General features: G+C 41.6%; 2 protein-coding genes across 2 annotated transcripts; one reads left to right on the forward strand and one right to left on the reverse strand.

Annotated features, from left to right (window-relative positions):
* Window positions 1-829: 829 nt before the first annotated feature.
* timm8b (translocase of inner mitochondrial membrane 8 homolog B (yeast)) lies at window positions 830-4131 on the reverse strand. The gene is made up of 2 exons (XM_028025701.1): window positions 3879-4131; window positions 830-1628 (listed from the first exon to the last, which is right to left on the reverse strand). The coding sequence occupies exons 1-2, from the start codon at window positions 3978-3980 to the stop codon at window positions 1461-1463; spliced, it is 270 nt and encodes an 89-aa protein (XP_027881502.1). The 5' UTR covers window positions 3981-4131; the 3' UTR covers window positions 830-1460.
* Window positions 4132-4774: 643 nt separating this feature from the next.
* Window positions 4775-22537, forward strand: sdhda (succinate dehydrogenase complex, subunit D, integral membrane protein a). Its single transcript, XM_028025699.1, has 4 exons — window positions 4775-4906; window positions 8600-8707; window positions 13093-13243; window positions 22054-22537. Exons 1-4 carry the CDS (start codon window positions 4858-4860, stop codon window positions 22217-22219), a joined length of 474 nt encoding a protein of 157 aa, XP_027881500.1. The 5' UTR covers window positions 4775-4857; the 3' UTR covers window positions 22220-22537.
* Window positions 22538-26935: the final 4398 nt, after the last annotated feature.

Below are 26935 nucleotides of genomic sequence, written 5' to 3' on the forward strand. Positions count from 1 at the left end.
TTTAGCTTTGTAGATTTAAAAGTTTTTAATCAGAATGAGATTTTTACTAACTGATGACTTAATGTCAGTAAATGGGGATTTTAGCTCAACCTGAAAAATTTGCAAAGCAGAGAGTATTAGAACAATGAAATGCACTCAGATTTGTAACATTTCTAGTATTTTGCTTGTTGCAACCTCTTTATACTTCAACAATTTCAATGTTTTTATTCAAGTTAAATTGTGGATTTAGTTCACTAACTTTAAATGAACTGTTGTACATTCAAAGTTATCAGGACAACCCCATCCATCCATCCATTTTCTAACACCCTTGTCCCTAGTGGGGTCAGCAGGTCCTGGTGCCTATCTCCAGCTAACATTCTGGCCGAGAGGCGGGGTCACCCTGGACTGGTCTCCAATCTGTCTCAGGACAACACAGAGACAGACAGGACAAACAACCATGCACACACTCACACCTAGGAAGAATTTTAAAAAACCAATTATCCTAACAGACATGTTTTTGGACTGTGGGAGGAAGCCGGAGAACCCGGAGAGAACCCACCATGCACTGAGAGAACATGCAGAAAGACCCTGGGCCGGGAATCGAACCCAGGACCTTCTTGCTGCAGGACAAACCCAAAACTTCACATCATCATATATTGTGAAAATCATTGTCTTGTGTAGTTTGTTTTTGAGCTAAAAAGCTATTTTTCTTTTCCCACACTACACCAGGAATGTTATTTTCACTGACCTGAGTAACACCACAAAGTTTTCATCATAACATAACCATATTTTTTATTTTTTGGTTAGTGTCATAGTAATTAGGAACAAAAATAGAATCCTTAAGCACCCCCAAAATAGCCAAATAATATTTATTAATTTGAGACAACTGCCTCCTGTATATTTCAATAATACAAGATTGGAACATTGAAGGTGTATTGTGATGTTAAAACACCTAACAGTGTCAGTTATTAAAAAAAAACAAACATTGATAAATGGTCAAAATCTGAATCCATAAATTAGATTAGTGATCAAAAAGAAAACTGTAATCGGTGCACCATTAGTTTTAAAATCACTAAACAGAATGGGGAACAGTAGAAGGTATGTATACTTTTCGGTAACACTGTTTGTCAAATAAACTGGATTGTTACGTAAATCAAAGAATATAAGCCATCTATGTACTTCTATGTCTTTCACCTAGACAGAAAAAAGAGCACAATATTTAAAGACTTTAATATCATTTAAGACCTCCGCCTGATCATCATCACTGGATTCTATCAGAATCCTTGTCAAACCTTTTACAACTTGCAAGGATCTCACACCAGAACATAGATTATGTGCGAGTTTCCAAACTGATTTACTTCCAGAAACATGAGAGACTTCATCCCACATCTCCAGAGCCCGAAACATATGGTCCTCTCCCATCTGCATGATACAACACGAGTAGCTTCTGAGTAAATCGTCCTTCTGGATCAGGTCCATGATCAGTGAGTGCCCTTCTGCACCATCTGTGTGAAGCGGTTGGTGATAGTTAGGGTGGTGTCAATGAACCTCTCCACACAGTTCTGCAGACACGTCTCTGTCCGGTAGTCCAGCTTGGAGCCTGGACTATCCACACACTTGTCCCAGCACACGTCTGTGAAACTGTGCACCTGGAAAACACAGCAGACAGACAGACTGTCAAATGGACTTCTCTGGCAAGACACTGAATCTGACTCAGCTGAGTCCAATAGTGTACCGGCTCCTTTCATGGCTGCTGCTGAGTTGCAGCAATAACGATAATGCCTGCAGGCTGACGTTTAGAAAGTTACACAGTAAAGATTCACAGTAATATAGAAAAAAGAAGGTTGTTTTTCATAGTTATTTTTACCATCTTATTCATATTATAAATTTATAAATGTCACATAAAAACTAAGTATTTGATTTGGAGCTAAATATTTCATTTGAAAGATAAAAATGTACTACTACATATTTAGTATTTAGGTTGTAAACAAAATGTTTAATTTTGAGCTAAATATAAAACTGTATAAATGTTCAGTTAAACTAAACATTTGATATTGGTATTTAGCTTGTAAACTAAATGTTTAGCTTTTGAATTAAGTGTTTGGCTTGGAACTATAACATTTATAAATGTATTAATAATATGGTGAAAATATGACTTTGAATAATGAATAACACATTTTTTCTATACGGACAGGCTAAATAAAGCAAAATTTTTCACTCTGTAACTTTATAATCACTGAGACTTTCGATCTGTCCAGGTGACCCCGCCTCTCGCCCCGAACGTTAGCTGGAGATAGGCACCAGGACCTGCTGACCCTCTAGGGAGAAGGGTGTTAGAAATTGGATGGATGGAACTTTATAATATCTACCTGTCAGACTATATCTGGAGAATTAGATGTGTAGACTGCAATAAAATGTCAACATGAGCCCTCAGTACAGTGTGGAATACATAAAGCATTAAGTCTTGGTTCTTTTGGACATCTTGGGATAGTATGGACCTTACTAAGCTCCGCCCACATCCGACCCACGTGACCGCAAGTCTCACAAACAAAGTCTCGCAGAGTGTTGTTTCTATGTAAACATGACTCGATTAGTGCATCATTTCTACCGGATTTTCACAATATATCAGCTACTATAACGGACAGAGGAACTAACAAGTTCATGTCATCTTTTTTGGATGAGATTGCGATGCCTCCAACATTGTGCGTCACAGCAAAACGCTTTCGCTGGATGAGGAAAACGGCAGATCCACCCTCTACATCAGGGGTACCCAAACTTTTTGAGACCAAGATCTACTCTTTCTCTCACCAGCCGGCTGAGATCTACCTCTCATGACACAAAGACATAAAAATTGTAAATTAAACTCTATTGACTTATTTTCTATGCGAATATCCATCAGTTATAGCAGAAATAATAAAGTGATAGAAAACCTAATGCAGTTTCTTCCTCAGTGAGACTCTGTCACTGGGAGGAGGTTACTGGTTTCTCAGTCACAAGCTGGTTGCAAACCTGAGGCCAGCAGGTGTCAGTCAGTTATGGTAGATCTGAACTTTGACCTCAATATGAGAAGCTACAGACTGATAGGAGGAACCAAAGAGCTTTGTAAAGGTAAAGGCAAATCTTCTGAAGTTGGGATATAATTAATTTAATTTCACATAATTACCACAGTAGAAGCCATTTGTTTGTTAAAATTTTATGAAATATATTTGTTCTATTTGATGTTTGTTGTGAATGACGTAAACTCACAAACGAACGAGGTAATTAGTCCAACGTTTAGAAACTACAGTGGCTGTAATGAGCCACAGCAAAGGGAAACAAAGGTAAAATAACCTGAACAGGTGATCAACTCAAAACCACTCGTACCTTTTTACTCTCTCTCTCTCTTTGTAGTTTAAGCACAACTGTTACCGTGGCAACCGCCTGCTCCCCGCAAGACGAGCAAAGATTACGTTAAAAACATAACATTCAGTCCGTTACGATATCAAGTCTCCAGGCTTGATATTTATTTCTCGATTATTAATCAGCGCTTCCCTGAACACAGCGATGGTTTATTGACTAGCTGTACTTGGTGCTAACGTGGCTAACAGGAGTAACAGTTTAGTCCAAAGCCTTTTCTGCTAAAATAACATCTTTAGTGTATGTCAGATACAGACACATTGCATATTGATCTGTTTAGCTGCTTCAAGGTGTAGAAGTTGTATCAGTGCTGCCATTATGCTGTACTTAGCTAACGGGAAGCGTGTGTTTGTCAGACGGCCACGCACGTTGTAGCAGCGCTACTTAGTAAAATGGGCATCAGCCAATGAAAAGCGGCCCCTGTGGTAAGGTCCATGGTCCATGGTCCCCTGCATGTGGCCTGTTAAAGCCGGGAAGACACAGATCACCGTGTGGGAACAAACCTGAGCCTGGAACTGGGCCTTCTGCTGCTCTATAGCGATCATCTTCTGAAGCTCCGACGCTTCTGCCTTCTCCGAGGCGCTGAGATTATCAAAGCTGTCCATGAGCTTCCAGAGTCCACGCAGAGAGCCGACGGACCGGTCCAAGCGGCGGACGAAGAGTCCTTCACACTAACCCCGCGTGAGCCAAGGCTGAGGAGACCCTCAGGAAATCCCGATGCAGCGCTGATCTACAAACAATAAAGATGGTCCTCACACTGTGATGAGTCACATCGTAGTAGTTTGGAAATCAGCATCATCACGGTGACGCAGGACGTTACGTTTATCAAGATATTTGACAGTAAAAAGACGTTTACTCGACCCCTAAAAAGGTCAGTTAGAAAAGGTGAAGATATTGCTGTAAATGCGCCAGACTTGGAAAGCTGCTCATTTCCATCAGTAGTCCCATAACACGAACAACACACTAAAACAAGACCATTTATACAAAACCGTAAAAATAACAATAAACGAATGCTGAAAGGAAAAAACAAACAAACAATTTAAGGTGACTTACACCTGTTTTAAAATACTTATATCAAAAGTGCTAGTATGTTTCAAAGTATAAAAGACAATGTATGTCAAAAACGAAACAGAAAGTCTTTTTTAAAAATGGCCATCCTTCATAATTTTCCAAAAATATCAATATTGAATAAAATGTATGTATCCACGTTTTGCAAGTTTTGATTTATTTTAAGAAATAGAAAGAAACAACTAAAGTCATATTGTAGATTTCTGGCCCATTTTATTTAGCTTGAATTACTGAAAGCTAATGTAGATACCTTTGTGTAAAAGAACAAAGTACTTTTGTACATTTGATCGATAGTAACCTCCTGCCAGAACTTAGAGCGGAGTGAGTCATCTCTTTAAACATTCAACAGCTTTGTACTTAACAACTCCGAAACTACATCCGGGTAACGGTGGTGACCTTGGTGAGTTAGTCATCATGGCGGCCATCGTCAGATTGAGTTCTGTGTTTCGTAGGGGTGTAAAACGTGAGTACTGCTCTCTGTTTCCCAGGTGTGTGGGTTTTCTGGGCACCAGCGCTAACCTGAATACAGCAGAGCGAGAGAAGGACACGAAGAAAGGACCAATGAGGTGCTCAGGCAGGTTACGTAGAAACAATGGCCGATAGGGTCTGTTGTCAAGTTCACGAGACAAAATAGAGGAATTCAGGCGCACAGCTTGAAAGTGCTAACCCTTAATATTACAGCTTCAAATCCCGTCTCAGCTCTAAGGAACGGGACTTCGTGTTGTGATGTTAAAACGGCCAGTGTGATGAAATGACATCTAGGGTATAGCGCGACACGCATGCGTTTAGAAAGCAATGGTACAGGGACCTCTCACATTCTGGAAAAGGATGGGAAGTTATTGATTTATTTTTCCACCTCTGACAGTTATGGAATACGATAATAGGAGCATAAAATACAATTTCTTCCAGAACTTTCCCATTCCCCGCTGTATAAAAGTTGTATCCATTCATCCATTTTAATACAATTATGTGGATTTTCCAAATTCTGTGTTGAAAGTCTGATCCTTGCAGGAATAGCTGGAGAAGTATATGATGAAATTAAACATTTGTTTTTGATTAAAATAGTATTGATAATTTGAGCCTGGAAAATCTGTAATTTTGGTATGATGAATGTGTTAAAATTATAATCTTAAGACCAATGAAAAGATTGAATCTTGTTTTGTTTTTTGTCTTGTATCAGGTAAGATGGCAGCTTTGTAAATAAAGTCATGAGTAGATGTATAGTAAATGAAACAATGCCTCCCTGGTTTAATGTGATTGTTGATTTTTATTGTAATGGCCTGATGCTTTATAGTCAAAATGATAATTAGCATCTTTCATCACCCATCAGCCACTTTATTAGGTATACCTTGTTAGTACTGAGTTGGACCCCCTTTTGCCTTCAGAACTGCCTTAATCCTTTGTAGCATAGATTCAACAAGGTACTGGAAACATTTGCAAACCTCTTTGCTCACTTGCAAATCATTTTCTGCTCACACTTGGGTGTGCCTGTGTAGCTACTGTCGATTGTAGCAACCTGCACTTCCCACTGGATGTAGGGAGAAACGACGTTAGCTTTCTGCTCCGTGTTACACTAAACAATTTGCCAGCAGTGCGCGACTGATCACTAACAGCCACTGGTCTTAGGCAGGATTTTGTTCACCCAACCAAACAAAATGGATCCCCAGAACCAACCGTGTTACACCTTAGTCATAACACGAAGTAGTTTTGAATTTGAATAAAGTTATAGGTTTTGGATGCGTGCTGATCCATTCCAGGTTATATGCTTTCTGTGGCTAAATTCTTTAAAAAATCATGGCCACTTGATTGTTTTTAATTTCATCTGCTGTTTTATGACAGACTATTAGGGCTATTGTAGATAAAAGAAAAGAAAACATAATGTAACCATGGAGGAGTACATTTTCCCCTGAAAGATTTCTAGATTATTTTTATACATCTACAACAAAAAAAAAACTTGGATATTCTCTGATGCTGCAAAAGCATGTTTGCATGGAAAAAAAGGCTTCCATAATTAAAGGCACACTATTAAAACAAGATATGTTCTGGGTGATAAACTTAGAAAATTGTGTGAGAAATTACTTGAAAATTTTCTTAGATTATAAAGTCAAACATTTGGAAGACAAAAATGCCAGAAGTCTTCTTAGGTTGAAGTGGTAGATTATTTGTACATCTGGATATTTTCCAAAGTGGCATCTCCTTCATCTGGAGAAACAGCCCAGATTCACATCTCCTTCACCTGGAGAAACAGCCCAGATCCACATCTCCTTCACCTGGGGGATTCTAGCAGGTTTTGTTTCAAATATCTGACTGCATTGTCTTAGAAATCTTGCGTGTTCTTATTTTTTTTCTCCTACAAAATTCAGACTTTAAAATGTCAAAGAATATCCCAGTTTCAATGTTAAGTTATGCCTTTAATAATAATTACCTTAGATATGTGTATTTAATCTAGAAATGAATAATTTTTTAGTATCTCTAATTTGGGCCTAAAGCTCTGTCCAGCCATGTCGTGTGTCGTCGTGTTTGCTGTGTTTTTGCTCAGCTTCTTTCTTTGCCGTTTTTGACCATGTTTTACACTAAACGTTCCTCTTATGGATGGCTTTTTAAAATGCTTCCGTACAAAAATTTCTCATAATATTCCCACTATGAAAATGTTACAGAGCAGTTCTTTCTGTAAAGAAATGTACCAGATTGGACAGGAGTAGATGTATTTAGCTGAACTGTGAGGTATATAGGTTTTAAACATGCTCGTGTATAAATACTGTGACTTCACACAGCATATTAAAACAAACACCTCATACTAGCTATCAGACACAGCAGTGGAATAATGGTCTGGTATCATTTTGTGCCATAGGACTGGTTCTTTAAACCAAGCTGGTTTGGCAGCTGGAGCCTCTAAGAACAATGCCCTCTGCTGGCCTCTTGAAGCCATAGAAACCCGATTGACTACTGCAGTGAAGCACCATGTCAATGCAGTACAATCTGCTGATGTTTTGTGAATTTATACAAATCAATAAGTACTTTATCTTTACATATTTAAATATGTTATATGCTTGTTTGAAATTTCTATAACTGTGACTTTTGTCAGTTCATAGAAATTTCAACAAGTTGGTTGTTTTAAAGTCATAGGTCACATGACTTTAAAACAGTAGTGATGACAAAAGTCCCAGTCATCATTTTGAATCAGTTGACTTCAGGTTCAGTGACACAAGTCGGTATCATCTGTCCACCACTAATGATTGTTGAATATCTACCAATCCACCGTTTCACTTCCGATACCGATATCTAAGGTTTAGTATCAGGCGACACTGATCCAATACAGAAAAATAGTTCTGAAGTGATTTAAAACGTTTCTTTTTTCAAAGACAGACATAAAAGTACTGAATTACAAATTTATTTCATAACTCTTCAGCAATGCAGTACATTTAAATACTTGGTCCCATGTGGAACCAAGCTTCATAAGATTGGTCCCATAAGATTGTCCCACAAGCTTATACTTGGTCCCACATAGAAAAACAACACAACAACATAAAATTGGTCCCATAAGATGTAGAACAGCCAACGTAAAATAAACAAACTGACAGAAGCCATAAGTTGACTACCTTGCTTGTCAAACATGTAAAAATATACTGTACCAAACCTTCTTTCACATGGTTCAGAAAGGGCAATTAGTAATTCTATATAAAATGAAAAATAAATAATAAAGCATAACGTCACACAGAGCACAAAGCATCAAATTAGACTGAATAGATCTGCCCTTATGATGTATTGTCAAAAGGGCAGACAATATGCCATACCAGATCTAGAATATTTTCCAATATCAGGACTGATACAGATATTAATATTGGATTGGTTCATCTCTAATCCTAGACATAAGAACCCTGCAAGGATAAGCATGGCCTCTCCCCATGCTGCTTATAAATTTTGGCTTTGTTTTCGCTGATCATCATGTCCTAATTTGCTTAATTTTAATATTTTTGTGATGTTCTAGTTAATCTTCCAGCCTCCTGAGAACCAAGTTGTTTCTGATGGCAAGAGAAAAACACTAAAAAAAACACTAAAACTAAAGGAAGAAGCATTTTGCAAACCTCTACTGTTTTGTGTTATACCTGTAGAACTGGTGTCTGATTAAAGCATCTCCTCTGTTTTCCCTCCTCAGCTCTGTTCTACCAAAGCACCCTGCTGGCTAGGCCAGCTGTCGTCCTTCACAAAGAGCAGCAGCCCCAACCCCTCACTGCAAGGATCCATTCGTCACCACCTCTCTACGGTCAGTGGTGGACAGTCAACTCTACAGTGGTACAGACTTGGAACAGGTCTATACACAGATCAACCTCTGAGATTTGAATCAGAGACAGTCACTATCAAGCTCAGACAGCATGATAATGACTGCTAAAACAGTTCAAATCCTGAGTGGTGCTCTAAAGTTTGAGGAAATGCAGAGTGTTGATGCTCTGCTGCATTAGTAGTAGAAGAAGAAGTTTTATTTATATTGCACTTTTTCTTTTCTCCCCTCCAGGGGATCTATTGGGGGCTCTAGTGTCCCTTATATGATAGTTGGCTGACAGGAAAGGGAGAGGGGGGAAGACATGCGGCAAACATCACCGGGTCTGGGAATCGAACCCACGACGGCCGCATCGAGGACTCAAGGCCTCCAAACGTGGGTCGCGCTATCCCCTACGCCACCACAGCACGCCCCAATATATTGCACTTTTTCAACAACAAGGCAGTTCAAAGTGCTTTACTTGGATTAGAAGATAAACAAAAACAGTAACACAAGCACAATAAAAGAAAAACAAGTACAGCAAAAGAAAAACTACACTTTAAAATGTTCCAGTTGTTCTGGATTGCTAAGTAAACTTGAAAAAGAAGGCCTGAGTGGTTGGAAAGTTGATATAACAATAAGCCTTCAATGTATTTTGGTGCTAAAGCACACCACAATTTGTAAGCTAATAGTATTTTCTAAGTTTGTTTTAGATTAGTAAAGGATAAAGCTAAATGTTGGTTCTCCATGTTTGATTCTTGTCCTGGGTTGCTAAGTTCTCATCAACAGGAGTTTCTCCTAAGTCCTGCTCTGATATAAGTCCTTTAAATCTGGAAATGTTCAAGATAAGTAGTCCACAATTTATAAACTAACAGGAGTTTCTCTTGGTCTTCCTCGTTTATTAGTCCTTTAAGCCTGGAAATGTTCTTCAGGTGATAGTTAGAATAAAATAAACAGGCAGACAGGGTGATGAAATGATAACATCAGGAAGGATAGGCAGAACCCCAGCAAATACAGGAACATTCAGACATGCGGCCAGCAAAAGGCAGTGAAATCAGGGAGTGTGCATCTGTAGTCTTGAGATATGTGTGCAGTAAGTCCATGAACCTTGTGCAACCAGCTCTCCCGGGCAACAGTCTCTGATACGGTGATCTTATCTAAGAGCAAGTCCTTGGGAGCACTCTGCTCCACAGTTGCACAAATGTCTTTAGGAAGGGAACAAGGTGGGAAAGAGCCTCTTGTCTACATATCATCCTTCCAGATTTGAGATAGCCAGCCAGCTAAGGTCTACACAGGGGAGCCTGTTCAGATAGAGACAGTATTCTTTAGATCAGGTAGACTTTTTAAATTTTCATCTCCCCTAAAGCCTCACTGGTACATCCCTATTGATTCCAATCATCCAAATTATTGTGGCCGTTCCCGCCGGGCCAGACTAGCAACTTGTCCAAGATCGATTCCATCCCACTGGTGTTATTCTGAGTCTTCTCTAGTCAGCTCAGTCCATCACACTGATCAGTCATCCTTGACAAGGGTTGAAACAATTGCCCAAGTCTTCCAAATTTGTTAATATGCCAGGTATCCACCAACTCCAAGCAGCAGAAATCCCGTTATCATGAATCCAACTAAATACAGACCCTCCACGTCTTCCAGGTATAACATGGACAGACAAAAAAATTTTGTAAACATCTGAAGAGTCCAAAATGTATGCCACTGGGTGTGTCCCCGCAGGACAAGCTGGCTATCCTTTGCCCAGTCGTCTTGTTGCAAAAAATTTGACCAATTGCATTGAGAGACCAGTTGACCAGTTCTATAATTTGTAGATTTGGAGGATGTGCAAAGAGAGGCTAGAAAAAGCAGCACAGAGAAGGAGCAAATAGGGAAAAGATAGGTAGAGAGGGAGCAGAGGAAAAAAGAGTGCACCTTCCAGTGGTGGAGAAAGTACTCGAACAATGTACTTAAGTAAAAGTACAAATAAACAGACAGAAATGTACTCTAGTAAAAGTGAAAGTACCACATTAACATTTGTACTTAAGTAAAAGTAAAAAAGTACTGGCTTTTAAAAATACTTAAGTATTAAAAGTAAAAGCACTTGCTGAATGTAATACCTAATTGCTAATACAATGTCATTAAGAGTAGCTATCGTATTTAATTTCAATACATCAGCAATACATTTAATGAACAATGCCACAGATAAAGCATGTTTGTATTGTGTTTACTCTCTGTGACGCGATTTAAATCTAGATTTACATGCAACCAAGGACATAGTCAAGACCACCTAACCCAAGACCTCAAGACCAAGACCAGCGCCCCGCTCCACATGACGAAATAAAATGTGAAATATGATCAAAATTGCTTCTCAAATTGATCTGAAAGATCCACATTCCCATAAAAACACATAGATATTAGATACTTAGAGCTGAAATAAGTTTAACCAATATCATCAATTCAAACTCTTCTTCATTCCGCTTTGCTTCCATCTCTGTGCTACAAACTTCAGTGGTCTCATGCCATTTCTAAAAAGAAAACGCCCTGGGCGTTTGCCCCTATTGCCCATGTCAGAAACCACAACTATCTGCACCATTACACATAGCAATTAAGACAATGCTCTAATGGTAAACAACGCTCAACTATAAACACTGTCCAAGGTGCAACAAGCAAGAAGTAACCAAGCAGAAGGAGCGCATTGTGATTCTTCTCACCCTCTCCCCCTGGAACATCTGCCACCATGACGGGTGACAAAAACAATCAAAGAGCAATGAACATGCTCTGCATACTCTTACATTCTTGTTTTATTTATTCGCCAATTAAATAAATCTATATATATATATTAATTAAATAAAATAATAACTACTGCAATGTAAGAGTCGTTCAGAAGAATTGGATCGTTCAGAAATGTATATATATACAGTATATATATATATATATATATATATGTATCAGACTTTTGGTCACTGTGTTGCCACATACAGTATATGCAACAAGTTAGTCAACACCTCTGCACAACAATTAAGCAAAATGAGTGACAATGTTTTTTCATGCAACATATGTGTCTCTGTACAGCTAGCTTTGTTCACATAGCTTACCTTTCTTTAAGTTTCTTTTCCAAGTGAGGTAAAAGTTGGACATAGTCCCCACCATCTGTGAAAGCGAAGCGCTGCTGAGTTTACATGTCGCCATATCTAATGATTTATGAAGCGACATGCTATTATTTTTTTTATTTATTTATTTTTTTTAACCCTCCAGGGGGTATTTTTGTGGGCTCTAGTGTCCTTCCCCGTTTCCTGACAGGAAAGGGGGGAAGACATGCGGCAAATGTCGTCGGGTCCGGGAGTCGAACCCGCGACGGCCGCATCAAGGATTCAAGGCCTCCAAATACGGGCCGCGCTAACCGCTACGCTACCACGGAACGCCCCGCGATATGCTATTATTGACGATTAAACAGACATCTTTTCCCGCTTAGAGAAAATCACTGCGCATGTCTTGGAGCGCCGCGTGTGACTGAAAGGGGAAGGCGATGGTCCTGAACTTCACATTTTAACGGCATAAAGACGTAACGAGCAACGTGACGTTTTTGTAGAAATGTAGTGAAGTAGAAAGTACAGATACTTACTGTAAAATGTAGTGGAGTAAAGTCGAAAGTATCCAAGATAAAATCTACTTAAATAAAGTACAGATGCATGAAAATTGTACATAAGTACTTGTACTTCATGGAGAGCTGAAAAGTGTTGAATGTAGGTGCCCATCTGGTTGTGTGGTTAACACATTTGGGTTTACATCACAGGAAGGACCTTGTCTTTTTTTTTCCCTTCATTTCCTTTTCATCTTGAAGGTAGAAGACTGAAATATGCCTGTGGTGAACTGCGGATGTTGGTCTGGGTCACATCATGCTCCCTTTCATCTAGTTTAGGACTAGTTCAGCAATAGGGCTGTGAATTACAATGTTAGCTGGACATAATTGTTCATATATTCCAAGTCTCATGAGTTCACACTTGTACAGAAACCCTAATATTGAATGCAGTGACAGTTTTGCACACACTATTCATTATGTTCATCCTGTTGGTATCAGCTTACATTGCCAGAGAAACTGGTCATGCTAATTTCCACCAGATGCAGCTAGAGCGTGTTCTGTTCCTTTCTCACTGGTAAGCCTCAGAAGATGAAATGAATGGTTGTGATGTTGAGCCGACCCAGCTGCTCATATTTTATCACCATTCCAGTTACTGCTCTGCTGCTGCTCTCCAACGTGACCTAGCAGCAGTCTGTGGGCAGGATTGATTGAAATTCAAAAATGTGAACAGAATCTGACTGAAAATGAGTGGCTGTGTGAATTTTATGCTGAGCTTCAGTGAAGTTCTGAAGTTGGATAACACATGTGCTGCCTTGCTCTGCAGCGGGCTCCGACTCCAAAGCCGCGTCTCTTCACTGGACAGCAGAGCGAGTTCTGAGCATCGCCCTGCTTGCCTTGGGTCCTGTGGCGTACTTCAGTCCCGGGCCATTCATCGATTACTCCCTGGCTGCTGCTCTCACCCTGCATGGACACTGGTAAGACTAGCTGCCACCAGACTTTACTCTGGGGAAGTTTAATAAGAATTGTTTCACAGAATTTTGGATAGAAATGTACAATAGTTAAAAAGAGATCACAATCCACAAATTTCCTCTGAATAGTTTCTGACTGGCGAAATACTGAAAAATCTGATAGTCAAAACTAAGAACTTCCACCATTTGAGACCTACAATCATACCTGTCAAGTGTTGGATTTTAGAATATGGGAAAATTTGGTGCTACTGTCAGAGCGGAGGAGAGGGGAGGATGGGGCGAGTAACAAAGGCAGGAGGTCGGGGGAGTGGGGAGGTTGGAAGGTTAGACTAAACGCCATAACATGGGTGCTATGTGCTTCGGGCATATTATAATTCACTAGCTGGTCACCTTGGCATAAGAAAAACCTATGATTGCATTTTGCGTCATTTCTTTTGTCCAGGGTTGAAGGGTGATGTCGTGCACTACTGTAATCGTGTCATTTCTGTCAAGTATCTGGAAAACATAATCAGACTATTCCTCCCGCTCCGTTGTATCCCACTCCAGCCATCTCTGAACCAATTGAACGAGTGCTGGTTGACTGTGTGGGTCCGTTGCCTCGAACCAAAGCGGGGAATAAGTTTTTGGTAACAGTGATGTGTACCTCCACTCGTTTTCCAGAGTTTTTTCCGGTGCGTAAAATACCTACGCCAGTAGTGATGAAAGCATTAACGAAGTTTTTTTGTTTGGTTTACCTCGGGTTGTGCAGACTGACCAAGGATCTAACTTTATATCTAAAGTATTTGCGCAGGTTTTAAATCAACTTGATATAAAGCACTGTCATTCCAGCGCTTATCACCCGGAAAGTCAGGGAGCACTCGAGCGTTTCCATCAAACGTTAAAAACAATGCTTTGCAGTTACTGTTTGGAGTTGGAAAAGGACTGGGATGAAGGGGTACATTTACAACTGTTTGCTTTACAGGAAGTGGTTCAGGAGTTTCTGGGGTTTAGCCCATCGGACTTGGTTTTTGCTCACACTGTTCGTGGTCCTTTAAAGCTATTGAAAGAGAAGTGGTTGTGTGAAAAATCTGGCCAAAATTTATTGGACTACGTCAGTAACTTTCGACTGAAGCTGAGCCGTGCGTGCAAGATAGCCAAAGAAAATCTTAAAACTGTACAGGTTAAAATGAAGTCTCTGTTTGACAGACATGCGGCCATGAGAGTTTTTGAGCCTGGTGACAAAGTGTTGCTGTTACTTCTGGTTCCTGGTTCCAGCTTACAAGCACACTACAGTGTCCCTTATGTGATCTATCTAAGGTTGGAGATAGAGATTATATGGTCTCTGCTCCTGATCGGAGGCGGACGTCATGCCTATGTCATAATAATATGCTGAAGCCTTACATCGAGGGTGCTTCCTCTCTGAATAAAGCTATCAGTTGTGTTTCCAGTGAGCGAGCTGACGCATACGTCGGCGCAGTTGCGGGGACGCACGGGAGAAGCTGTCAGTGCTGAACCTGAAGGTGACGTCTTTTCCCCGGCTGTCACTGAAGGAAAGTTTCCAAATTCGGAGGTGTTGGAAAACTTACCTCTCTTGTTGTCTCACCTTGACAACAAGAGAGGTTGTCAAGATGATTTTTCCAAGCAGGCTGATGTCATTAATTTGATCCAGTCTTATAGATCGCTGTTTACAGACATTCCCACTCAGACTCATGTGCTCAGCCATGATATTGATGTTGGTGATTCCAAGCCTATTAAACAGCATCCTTACAGAGTGAACCCGGACAAGAGAGGCCGTTTGAAAACACAGGTGTGGAGTACATGGTGAAACATAGACTTGCTGTTGCAAGCAGTAGTGCATGGAGTTCGCCATGCCTCCTTACTGTTAAAGCCAATGGAGAGGACCGTTTCTGTACGGACGGTAAATGGGGTGACTAAGCCGGATTGTTATCCTCTACCACGTATGGAGGACTGTGTGGACCATGTGGCTGCCCAGTTTGTGACTAAACTGGATTTGCTGAATTGATACTGGCAGGTACCCTTAACAGCACGAGCTCAGGAAATTTCCGCTTTTGTCAAACCCAATGATTTCCTTCAGTATACGGTGATGGCTTTTGGGATGCATAACGCCCCAGCAACGTTTCAACGGCTAATGAATGTGGTTTTGTCCGGTTTATCATTCTGTGAGGCTTATTTGGATGATTTAGTGATTTGTTCTGCTACGTGGGCTGAACATTTGAGATCTGTTTTTGCACTTCTGAGAGAGGGTAATTTGACGGTTAATCTTTCTAAATACCAATTCAGCCAAGCTGAACAAGGGCATTGAAATCTGGCTGAATGTCTGAGGTGGCTATGTGAAGGACAGCTGAGAGGTGATCATCAGTGATAGAGGATCTGTGTTTGGAGTTGTTGAACTTCATCACTGAAAATGTCTCTTCACATACATAGGTGGATCCAAAGAGGACCAGAATCCTCTGAGCACGCCTCCTCAGGTGTGGGAAGTTCTCCTCTTTGAGGAAGGAGTTAAAGTCCAGCAGTGAGACTGACCTGAAGTGCTCTGCCAGAAGTAGGTCAGACTGCAGGTCAATGAGCTCCATCTGAACATTGCTTGGTGAATTGTCCACACTGCAGTTGAAGGGAGAAGAAACCATGTCCAGTTCACTCTCAGTAGTTTTGAAATCTTGAAATTGCCTCAAAAACTCTCCATGCAGTGCTTCTAACTTGCTTGAGTACTTGTGGAGGTGATCGGCTGATCTGGTGGCTTCCTTTAGTGTTGGCAAGTGGGTCAGAATGTTGTCCTTCACTTGGCTTGAGAGAAGCTGCAACTTTCTCATGAAAGCCGTCACTGCACTGTACATCTCATGCACAAAAAGGCCCTTGCACTGCAGTTTGACATTCAATTCGTTCATGAGTGCAGTCACATCCACAGCGAATCCAAGGTCTGCCACCCAGTCTTCATCTGAAAGTTCTGGGATGTCATGTCCTTTCTTCCCACAGAAATTCTGAATCTGGTCTCTCAGGTCTCAGACACTTTTCAGTACTTTGCTCAGGCTGAGCTACCTGACGTTGCTGTGGTAGCTTATGTCACCATGTTCACTCTCATGTTCCTCCAAAGTGCAACAAATTGTCTATGATTTAACGCTCTCGCTCTGATACAGTTAATTGTTTTAATTACAGCATCAACAACATGGTTCATTTTTAACACTGTCTTACACAACACTTCCTGATGTATAATACAATGCAAAAATGTCCATTTCTGCACAGGGTTCATTTCTGTCACTTTATCCTGCATCCTCTTTAAAAGTCCAACATTTTTCCCTGTCAGATTTGGACAACCATCTGTTGTCACACCTGCCAGCTTGTCCCATTTCCGTCCTAACATGTCCAAACACGCATTTACCTCTGTGAACAAGTCATTACCTGTGGTTGTCGCTTTAATTGACTGCATGGCTGCCAGCTCCTCCGTGATTTGAAAGTCTGCAGTTGTCCCACGCAAGAAGATGAGCAGCTGGGCGCTGTCCCGTACATCGCAGCTCTCATCCAAAGCCAGAGAAAAACTGTCAAAGTCAGCCGCTCTGTTCTTCAGCTGAAGCTCCAAGTTTCCAGCGATGGCCTCAACCCGCCTCGTTACAGAGCGTCTGGAGAGTGACACGTTCTCAAATGCGCCCTTCTTCTCCGGGCAAATCAGCGCAACAGAGTCCAATGAGCAATAAACGTAATAAACACTCCGTCAGAAAATGCCTTACTTTTTCTGGCGATTTTGTGAGAAATGACGAAACTTGTCCTGACGGCTGCATTTCTGGGGGTGTGAAGTTTGGTAAAAAGTCTTTTTTGGGTTTGCAGTTTTACCATCAATGCATCAGCCTTCCTCGCGCCTCTTCATCAGACAGATTCCGATATTTATCCTCGTGCTTCGTCGTGTAGCGGCGATTCAAATTATAATCTTTAAACACAGCAACCTGTGTACCACAAATTAAGCACACGGCTTTACCTTTAATTTCTGTAAAGAAATACGTGGCAGTCCATGTCTTGTTGAAAACACGGCATTCGTCATCAACTTTTCTTTTTTTAGTGTGAGCGGACATCTTGGGGGTAACCAGGCAACACTTGTCGCTGTGCACCTTCACTCACAGGTTAGGCACGGACATACAGTACAGACCAAAAGTTTGGACACACCTTTTAATTCAATGAGTTTCCTTTATTTTCATGACTATTGACATTGTAGATTCACACTGAAGGAATCAAAACTATGAATAACACATGTGGAAATATGCACTAAACAAAAAAGTGTAAAACATCTGAAAATAGCCCTTATATTCTAGTTTCTTCAAAGTAGCAACCTTTTGCTGTGATTACTGCTTTGCACACACTCTGCATTTTCTTGATGAGCTTCAAGAGGTCGTCACCTGAAATGGTTTTCACTTCATAGGTGTGCCCTGTCAGGTTAATAAGTGGGATTTCTTGCCTTATAAATAGTCATGAAAATAAAGAAAACCCATTGAATTAGAAAGGTGTGTCCAAACTTTTGGCCTGTACTGTACGTCCATAAATAACACTTTTCAAAATAAAAGCAGCACAGGTGTATTGCACGCACGACAGAGATGTTTTTTAAAATGTATTTTGTAATTTGTGATTGACGCTGTTCACCTTCACTCACAATCACGCACGCGCATACGTCCACTCGGAAGTAATACAAATAACGCTTTTCAAAACAAAAGCAGCACAGTGGTATTGCACACTCAACAGATGCGTTTTAAAATTTATTTTGTAATTTATGATTGGCCTCACTCGGGCCGGACAGGGGCGCACAAAGGGCTGGATGTGGCCTGCGGGCGTAAGATGCCCAGGTCTGCTATAGGGGGTTCTGCAAAAACTTTTCCTCTGGCAACATAGTTGCTGACGCACTCTCTCGACTCTAGTCTTGTTTTTTGGGGGGGGGTTTCTGTGAATGGGTTGAGTTTTTTTTTTTTCTTTGGCTTACATCAATCCCTATTCAGAGTCTTTGGGTGGGGGTGTTATGTGCTTTGGGCACATTATAATTTTATTTATTTTTCTAGATTGTTTTGTTTATTGACTTTAGTTGAATGACTTTTTGTTTAATATATTTTGGAGTTTGGATAATTCCTTTTTTGTAATTAACTTGATTTGGTTAATTTGTGGCGCTGTTGGCCCGCCTATGCATAGGCTGGGTTTCGACTTGTGGAGAGATCCGTCCTACCGCTCGCTCCACCACCATTGAGGATGCGTCCTGACGCGGTGCGCACACGTCTCCAGTAGCTGTCGACCGCAGCTGACGTCTCCAGCCTGCCATGCGGTATTTTTGTTAGCCTTTGTTTGTTTGCTGTTTTCGTTATGATTTTGGCCTGGTGGGACCGGTTGTCCTGTTTTTGATTCTTTCTTTGCAGTAGATTCTTTTTTTGCTTTAGTCCGGTACTAGTAGGGGCTTCGACGGCCCTGTATTGGGTTGGCCCCTTGCTGTACCATTTTGTTCTTTTTGATCGGCTCACCAGGTAGACTTTCTGTTAATACTTTTGGGGTTTTGTTTTTTCCTCTCTTTTTGGGGGGACACAGGGAATTGAGGGTATTTAACTCTCTCTCTTTTTTCCTCCACAGAAAATCAAAGCAGATGAACCAACAAAAAAGTTAAAAGAGTTTAAAAAATTTTGGGAAACCCTTATTTTAGCCTGTGTCCTCAAATATGTTGTGCCCTTTTTGGATGTAACAATGGGATATTTACAGGAAAAATAATACAGGAGCATGGCGGGGGCTAAAATACGGTAGTTTCCTGGCCAAAGCATGAGATTTGAAAGGTATCCGTACAATCCATCATCCAACAGCATGTACTATTTATTAGTTTGGTAAAAGTCTTTTAAAAGTTATTGAAAGGGATGCACCAATATGAAAATTTAAGCCAATATCAATATCAGGGTTGGGCTCTCCAGTCTCTGGGGACGAGGTCGCCGAGGTGGTTAAAAAGCTCCTCGGTGGCAAGACTCCGGGGGTGGATGAGATCCACCCGGAGTTCCTTAAGGCTCTGGATGTTGTAGGGTTGTGTTGGCTGACGCGACTCTGCAATATTGCATGGACATCGGGGGAAGTTCCACTGGATTGGCAGGCTGGGGTGGTGGTCCCCCTGTTTAAAAAGGGGGACCAGAGGGTGTGCTCCAATTATAGCGGGGTCACACTCTTAAGCCTCCCTGGCAAGGTCTATTCAGGGGTCCTGGAGAGGAGGGTCCGTCAGATAGTCGAACCTCGGATTCAGGAAGAGCAGTGTGGTTTTCGTCCTGGTCGTGGAACACTGAACCAGCTCTACACCCTCGGCAGGGTCATGGAGGGTGCATGGGAGTTCGCCCAACCAGTCTACATGTGTTTTTTGGACTTGGAGAAGGCGTTCGACCGTGTCCCTCGGGGAGCCCTGTGGGGGGTTCTCCGGGAGTATGGGGTATCGGGCCCTTTGATACGGGCTGTCAGGTCCGGTCCGCATTGCCGGCAGTAAGTCGGGCTTGTTTCCGGTGAGAGTTGGACTCCGCCAGGGCTGCCCTTTGTCACCGATTCTGTTCATTACTTTCATGGACAGAATTTCTAGGCGCAGCCAAGGTGTTGAGGGGATCCGTTTTGGTGGCCTTGGGATCTCATCTCTGCTTTTTGCAGACGATGTGGTCCTTTTGGCTTCATCAGGTCGTGATCTGCAGCTCTCACTGGAGCGGTTCGCAGCCGAGTGTGAAGCGGCCAGGATGAGGATCAGTGCCTCCAAATCCGAGGCCATGGTCTTGAGCCGGAAAAGGGTAGAGTGCCTTCTCTGGGTCAGGAGGGGGGTGTCCTTCCCCAAGTGGAGGAGTTCAAGTATCTCGGGATCTTGTTCACGAATGGGGGAAGAATGGAGCGGGAGATCGACAGGCGGATTGGCGCAGTTTCTGCCGTCAAGCGGGCGCTATACCGGTCCGTCGTGGTGAAGAGAGAGCTGAGCCAAAAAGCAACGCTCTCGATTTACCGGTCGATCTACGTTCCCACCCTCATCTATGGTCATGAGCTTTGGGTCATGACCAAAAGAACGAGATCGCGGATACAAGCCGCCAAAATGGGTTTTCTCTGTAGGGTGTCTGGGCTCTCCCTTAGAGATAGGGTGAGAAGCTCAGTCATCCGGGAGGGACTCAGAGTAGAGCCGCTGGTCCTTCACATCGAGAGGAGCCAGTTGAGGTGGCTCGGGCATCTGGTCAGGATGCCTCCTGGACGCCTCCCTGGTGAGGTGTTCCGGGCACGTCCCACCGGGAGGAGGCCCCGGGGAAGACCCAGGATATGCTGGAGGGACTATGTCTCTCGGCTGGCCTGGGAATGCTTTGGGATTCCCCTGGAAGAGCTAGAAGAAGTGGCCGGGGAGAGGGAAGTCTGGGCCTCCCTTCTGAAGCTGCTACCCCCGCGACCCGACCCCGGATAAGCGGAAGAAGATGGATGGATCAATATCAGATGTTAATAGTGCCGTCGTGGTCGATAACTGATATTTAGAAATATACAATGTTAAAAATATTAAAAACATCACAATTTTTCACAGTAAACATTTTTCTAAAGGTGATATTGACAGGACATTTTCACCAAATATTGGTAACAACTCAAGTAATCCATACCTAGGAAGAAACCAAAACAAATAAGTTTAAAATAATGTGAAATAACAGAGAGAAACCGAATTGAACATGCTTAGTAATATTTATTTAGTACTTTGTTCAAAAGCCTTTGTTGGTAATGATAACAAAGGCTTTATGAACTGGAGAGCGTGGAAATGGCAATGTAGAAATCACACACTGCAAAAACACAAAATCTTAAATATTTTCTATAGCTTTTAGTACAAATATCTAAGAACACTTGAAATAAGACAAACTAAACTACAGGTGAATTTTCAGCAAGAAATAGGAGCTTGTTTTAAGTCATTAATTCCTTAATTTTAATGGGGAAAAAAATTCTAGTTCCATTGGCAGATTGTTTTACTTATAACAAGACTCAAGATCTTTTAATACAAAACCCTGGTGGACCACCTCGGTGCAATCAAGGCAACTCTCCATTTATGTTGCCTGGAGTCTTGGCATCATACCTGTATTGTATGTCGCCAACACTCCAGGTACGTTTGTTGAGAGATTCAGCTATCTCTCATCAAAGAGAGATTGCTACGTCACAGAGCTGGTCTGTGACGATGATGACATTTATCGGCAGTGTCACATGTTGTACGCCCAGGCAAACCTTCTGGGGAGAAAATTTCATATGTGCACTGATGAGGTCAAAATAAGCCTGTTCAAAGCTTACTGTACACCCTTGTATACAGCTCCTCTGTGGTGTAAATTTAAAAAAGCTAGCATGCAGAAGCTTAAGGTTGCTTATAATGAATCCCTGAGAATTCTCCTCAAGAAACCCAGGTTCAGCAGTGCAAATGGGATGTTTTGTAATGCACATGTCAGAACATTTCAGGCAGTCATTAGATATTTGATATACAAGTTTGTGTCATTTGTGCAGCTCCTTGAACAGTCTTATTGTATTGTTTTCACATCCCTCTGTCAGTGCACTAAGATACCAGTAGGCTCTGTGGAATCATTGATATGCAAGTCTTTATAAGATTTTATTTGTACTTTTATTTTTGTGTGTTGTCGTGTATCATGTCTTTGTGGACCACGAGTCTGATGAATAAAGCAATCAACTCATCTCTATTAGTTTCAGCCATAAGACCTATCAGCTGCTATTGGTAGTCCAGCAACACATCAGAAGCTTCAGTTTGTTCATTCAAAGGTTGTCTGAGATTGTTAACTGGTCTTCCAGTGGCCACTTGTGTCTGACCTAAGCTGGTCTTTGCGTTGCAGGGGTCTGGGTCAGGTGTTAACGGACTATGTCCATGGGGACACAAAGGTCAAGCTCGCCAGTGCAGGCCTCTTCGTCCTGTCCACGGTCACCTTCGCCGGACTCTGCTACTTCAACTACAATGACGTGGGCATCTGCAATGCCATCGCTCTGCTGTATAGCAAATGAAAGGGATTTTGGACTGCTGAGCTCAGGGGGAACCAGCGCTTTGGGAGAAATCTTGTCCCACCTAATTGTAAAAAAAATAATAATAAGTCAACATGTTCTTTATAAGTTCTATCATTTTGCCTTTTCTGAGGATGTCATGTGTTTATCTAATTGATGCCGATCCGTTCCAACTTGTTTTTTTCCATTGAGTTGAGCTCCAAGCATTTACTTTGGAGATTCAAGCATTTTCATCCAGACAGTTATGGTTATGATCAAGTCTTACAGAATACAAAAGTTTAACATCTTCCGTCATGTTTTATATATATATATATATATATATATATACACATATATATACATATATATATATATATATATATATATATATGTATATCAGCCACACACTCTGACACAGCAGCCCATTCTGCAGCTCTAACTCAGCTTTGGAGTTTTTTTCACGAGCCACAATAAAGTTATTTTATGATTCATTCAGAATAGTCTGGTTCCCTTTACAGCATTTCTAGAAATTGAAGGCTGCACCCTGAATTTAGGATGCAATCTGTTTGAAGCTATGTAGCAATGCGTAGCTGGATATGAAGTTGCAAAATTTACTTCTGCTGATTATACTGTAGTTCTGTACAATACATAAAACAATCAGAAAGCTTGGATAATTTGATGTTTTTTTTCTGTTGGTGTGTTCACTTCCTTCATGCAGCTTAGATTCCACGGTTTCACGGTCAAGAAAACAGAGCTCTGCCTTCTCTGTCTACACAATACTTATGTAATAAAACTACTGGTACACATCTGGTTTGGGGCTGGGATTTTTTATTGAGAAAAATAGTAAAAAACTGTATATAATTCATAGCTGAAGTAAAATGCATTTACATTAAGTGGTTAAAAGACAAGAAGTCAGGATAAATCTGAGGGTGAATACTTCTATCTAAAACTGGGAATGACTTCTGGAAAAAACCTTCACTTCAACTAAATATGACTGGCAAGCCAAAGTTGTGCAATAATTTCAATGGACATTACTGATGACAGAAATCATCAACAAAACAAAATGTCTACTTGAGTAAACAGCTGCCATAAATAAGGTTTAGTGGAGTGAGTCAGAATCTGGATGTTGCTGTCATGGAAACAAAAATTACTCTCCAAGATCCTACTCTCTCTGTGTGAGTCAAACTCCAATTTATGACTTCTGGCTTTTCCATAATTACCAAACAAAAGAAAAAGTGGAGGAAGGAAGCATCAAGCAAATCCACCCATGGGCCACTTTATTAGGCATACTCTTTAGCTGATTTTCTGTTTGTGACAGACTGAGCTTCAACAACAAGACAAGAGGTGTAAGTAACCAAATGTGGATGGTTTTGGCCATAAACATGATGCAAGAATACAGACTTTAATTGAGTCAAAATGAGAAATAGTTTGCATGTTATCCTTGTGCATGTGTGGGTTCTCTCTTGGTACTCCACAGTCCAAAAACATGGCTGTTAGGTTAATTGATCTCTCTAAATTCTCCTTAGGTGTGTGTATGTGTGCATACACCAGTGGTTCTTAACCTGGGTTCGATCGAACCCCAGGGGTTCGATGAGTCGGTCTCAGGGGTTCGGCGGAGCCTCTGCCACGGAGGTAAAGACACACTTGTGTACAGTCGTGATGACCCGTCCCGCTTGGCCATCACTTGCTGCAGAGGATGATGTTACATTGCTCAGCCAATCAGGGCTGCGGGGAATTTAGTGCACGCAGTATCAGCGGCTGTCGTAGTTGTACGGTTTCTTTCTTAATATTTTAATCCATACTAAATATGTCGAGCAAAAAAAGAAGAAAATGAACAGACTTTGCTCTGAAGATGCACTTGCCAAGGTGAAGCCACGCCTCTCTGAACTGGTCTCCCAAAAATAACAGCAGGAGTCTCACTGATTTGCAGGTATGTCATTTGTGCAATACTTTATTCTGGCCCCCAAAAAAGTATTTTGTGGATTCAAAACGAAAAAAAACAAATTAAATTTAAAATAAAAAAAATTAAGTTATTAAAAAAATTTTAATTCTTTGAAAAAATCCAAATTTATTTTTAATTAGTAAAATAGTAAAAAAATATTTTGGGGGCTGAAATTCTTTTATGGGGCCAAAATATTTTTGGGGGCCAGAGTAAAGTAACACTGTAACTTGCTGTGAGTTCATACCTATGTCTTGAATTTGAAAAAAAAAAAATATATATATATATATATATATATTTATCACTAAAGAAGGGTTCAGTGAATGCGCATATGAAACTGATGGGTTCGGTACCTCAAAAAAGGTTAAGAACCACTGGCATACACACACCTAACCCTCTGTGTTATCCTGTGATGGATTGGCGACCTGTCCAGGGTGACTCTGCCTCTTGCCTGTTGGCCACTGGAGATAATCACCGATACCCCTCACAACTTGATGGATGGAGAAATGTAGAGAGCATTCTAAGTTTCTGTAACATGTTTTAAAAATGTGCTATCCTATTGTGACCTGTCACAGAGCCACCAATAAAGCCTGGCGAGCCACATGTGACTCAGAAGTTTCCCTGAGCTGGATGCTTTGTTTCATTCATCTGACCTTTTACCTTTACAATCCTTCCAGGTACTATAGCTGAGAAACATCCCAACAGCATCATGCTGTTGGGATATGAAGCATCGTGATGGTTTGATGTGCAGTGTTTGCCTGACCAGACCAAAAATCTTTCTTCTTCGTGTGAGAGGAGGGTGTGTGGAAGAGGGGAAGTAGAGCGAGTGAGAGAGTGTTTGTATATTTTCTATCTTTGGCTTTTTTTCTTCCTGTTTTTCACTGGGTGTTTATGTTACTTGTTTAATTGTAATTTTGTGTTAGTTTTGTCATGTTTTAAGGGGTTTTTTGGGTTCGGGTGTGGTCGGCGTCTCAGGACGCCTTGGTGGTGGGTCTTTCTCCACGCTGACACGGAAGAACTGCATCAAGGTGGGTGCTGGTTCTCCATGCAGCGTGAAGGAAGTTTGTTTGGCTGTGGGGGAGGTGATTGGACATGGATCAATCAAGTCGGCAGCTCGAATGAGTGGAGCTGTAGTTTTGTTTGTGGAAAAACTGGAGCAAGCACAGCAGTTAGTGGAAGCAGGCGTTTCCGTGATTGGTTTGTTTCTACAGGTTTCGCCGCTGACTTTATCTGCAACTAAGGTAACTCTGTCAAACAGCTCTCCATTCATTAGTGACGAGTTTTTGATTAAAGAACTGTCTCGGCATGGTAAGGTGGTGTCACCTATTAAAAAAGTTCCATCTAGGTGTAAATCACCTTTGTTAAAACACGTTGTCTCTCACAGGAGACAACTGTTCATGCTGTTAAATCGACGAGACTAGGAACTTAATTTGCGCTTTCATGTTAGATTAGACGACTTTGATTACATCTTGTTTGCTACGTCTTCTAACATGAAGTGCTTTGATTGTGGTCAAGAGGGCCACATTATAAAAATGTGTCGCGACAGGGCTGGGCCTGCCCCGCCGGTTTCAGCGAAGCAGCAGTAGACCAATACTGACCTGGAGCGCCCTCTGGGGCTTCAGGAACTCCACACAGCTCTCCTCAGCATGCAGGGCCAGAAGTCCCCAGGCGTTGACAGGCTCACTGTGGAGTTCTACAAGGCCTACTGGGACATTCTGGCCCAAGACGTGCTCAACGTCTACAACGAGAGTCCAAAGGACAAGGGAAGTGAACCAGTGAGCAGACTCTCCAGAAGTTTCTGGAGCTGGATGCTGCTATGTTTTTAACTAATCTTAGTCTTTTAAAGTTAAAAGGGTTGTCTCAGTTTTATCAGGGTGTTTTTAAATCCTGTGGCCTTTTTAAACTACATCGTTCACAGGCGCACAACTCTCTCCATTGGCTTTTAGATGAGCCTTTGGTCTGTGGGTCCAGACTGGATGTGTGTCGCAGCGCAATACCGGGACTGTTGGAGGCACTGTGCAGGTCCAAGACGACAACATTGAAACATCTGGTGGAGACAGCCGGACCAGATTTTTCCAACACCCAGGCCGTTGCTTCTCTGCTAGGGGTCCGGTCCGCTAGACTTGTGCAGCGCTTCCTGGGCCTGGTGAAAGATAGGATGATGGCTGGGGAGAGGTGCCTCCTGCAGCTGCTCCACGAGAAAGAGGTTTTACCGGACCCAACAGACCCGGTCCCTGATTTGATCCTGATTACCGGCTTCACAAAGGACAGTGGTCCTCTGCTATCCAGCAAAGACTCACAGATGAGCCTTCAGAGTACAGGCCCAAAAGTACTCTATAGAAACTTTGTCAAAGTCCTGAATGAAAGAATTCTGCAGAATAGAGCCGTGAGCGTGTGGGCAGACCGACTGGGAGGACAAACCCCTCAGTAGAGGACTCTCTACAAACCTCCTATATCGAAATGGACTGGTGATCTCTACACGGCGCCATTGCTACAAACTTGTTTTTATCGGTTATTAGTCCAGGGGTTTTAAATGAGTGTCCTTTCTGTGGTCTGTCTGAGAGCGTTTTTCATGTTTTTATTGATTGAAGAAGACTAATGACATTTTTTTACTTTACTAATGAGTGTTTTTAGCCATTTTGGCATTGTTTTTATCAGTTCTATTTTTATTTATGGACTGCGTTTCAACAAAGCCAACAAGCCAAAGTGCCTGATTTTAAATTTCTTAATTGCAGAAGCGAAGATGGCTATTTATTTGTCTCGTAGAGACAAACTCCAGACTGGACCTCAACTCGATGCCG

The sequence above is a fragment of the Xiphophorus couchianus genome, chromosome 8 (assembly GCF_001444195.1).
Source record: "Xiphophorus couchianus chromosome 8, X_couchianus-1.0, whole genome shotgun sequence".
Taxonomy (NCBI): Eukaryota; Metazoa; Chordata; class Actinopteri; order Cyprinodontiformes; family Poeciliidae; genus Xiphophorus; species Xiphophorus couchianus.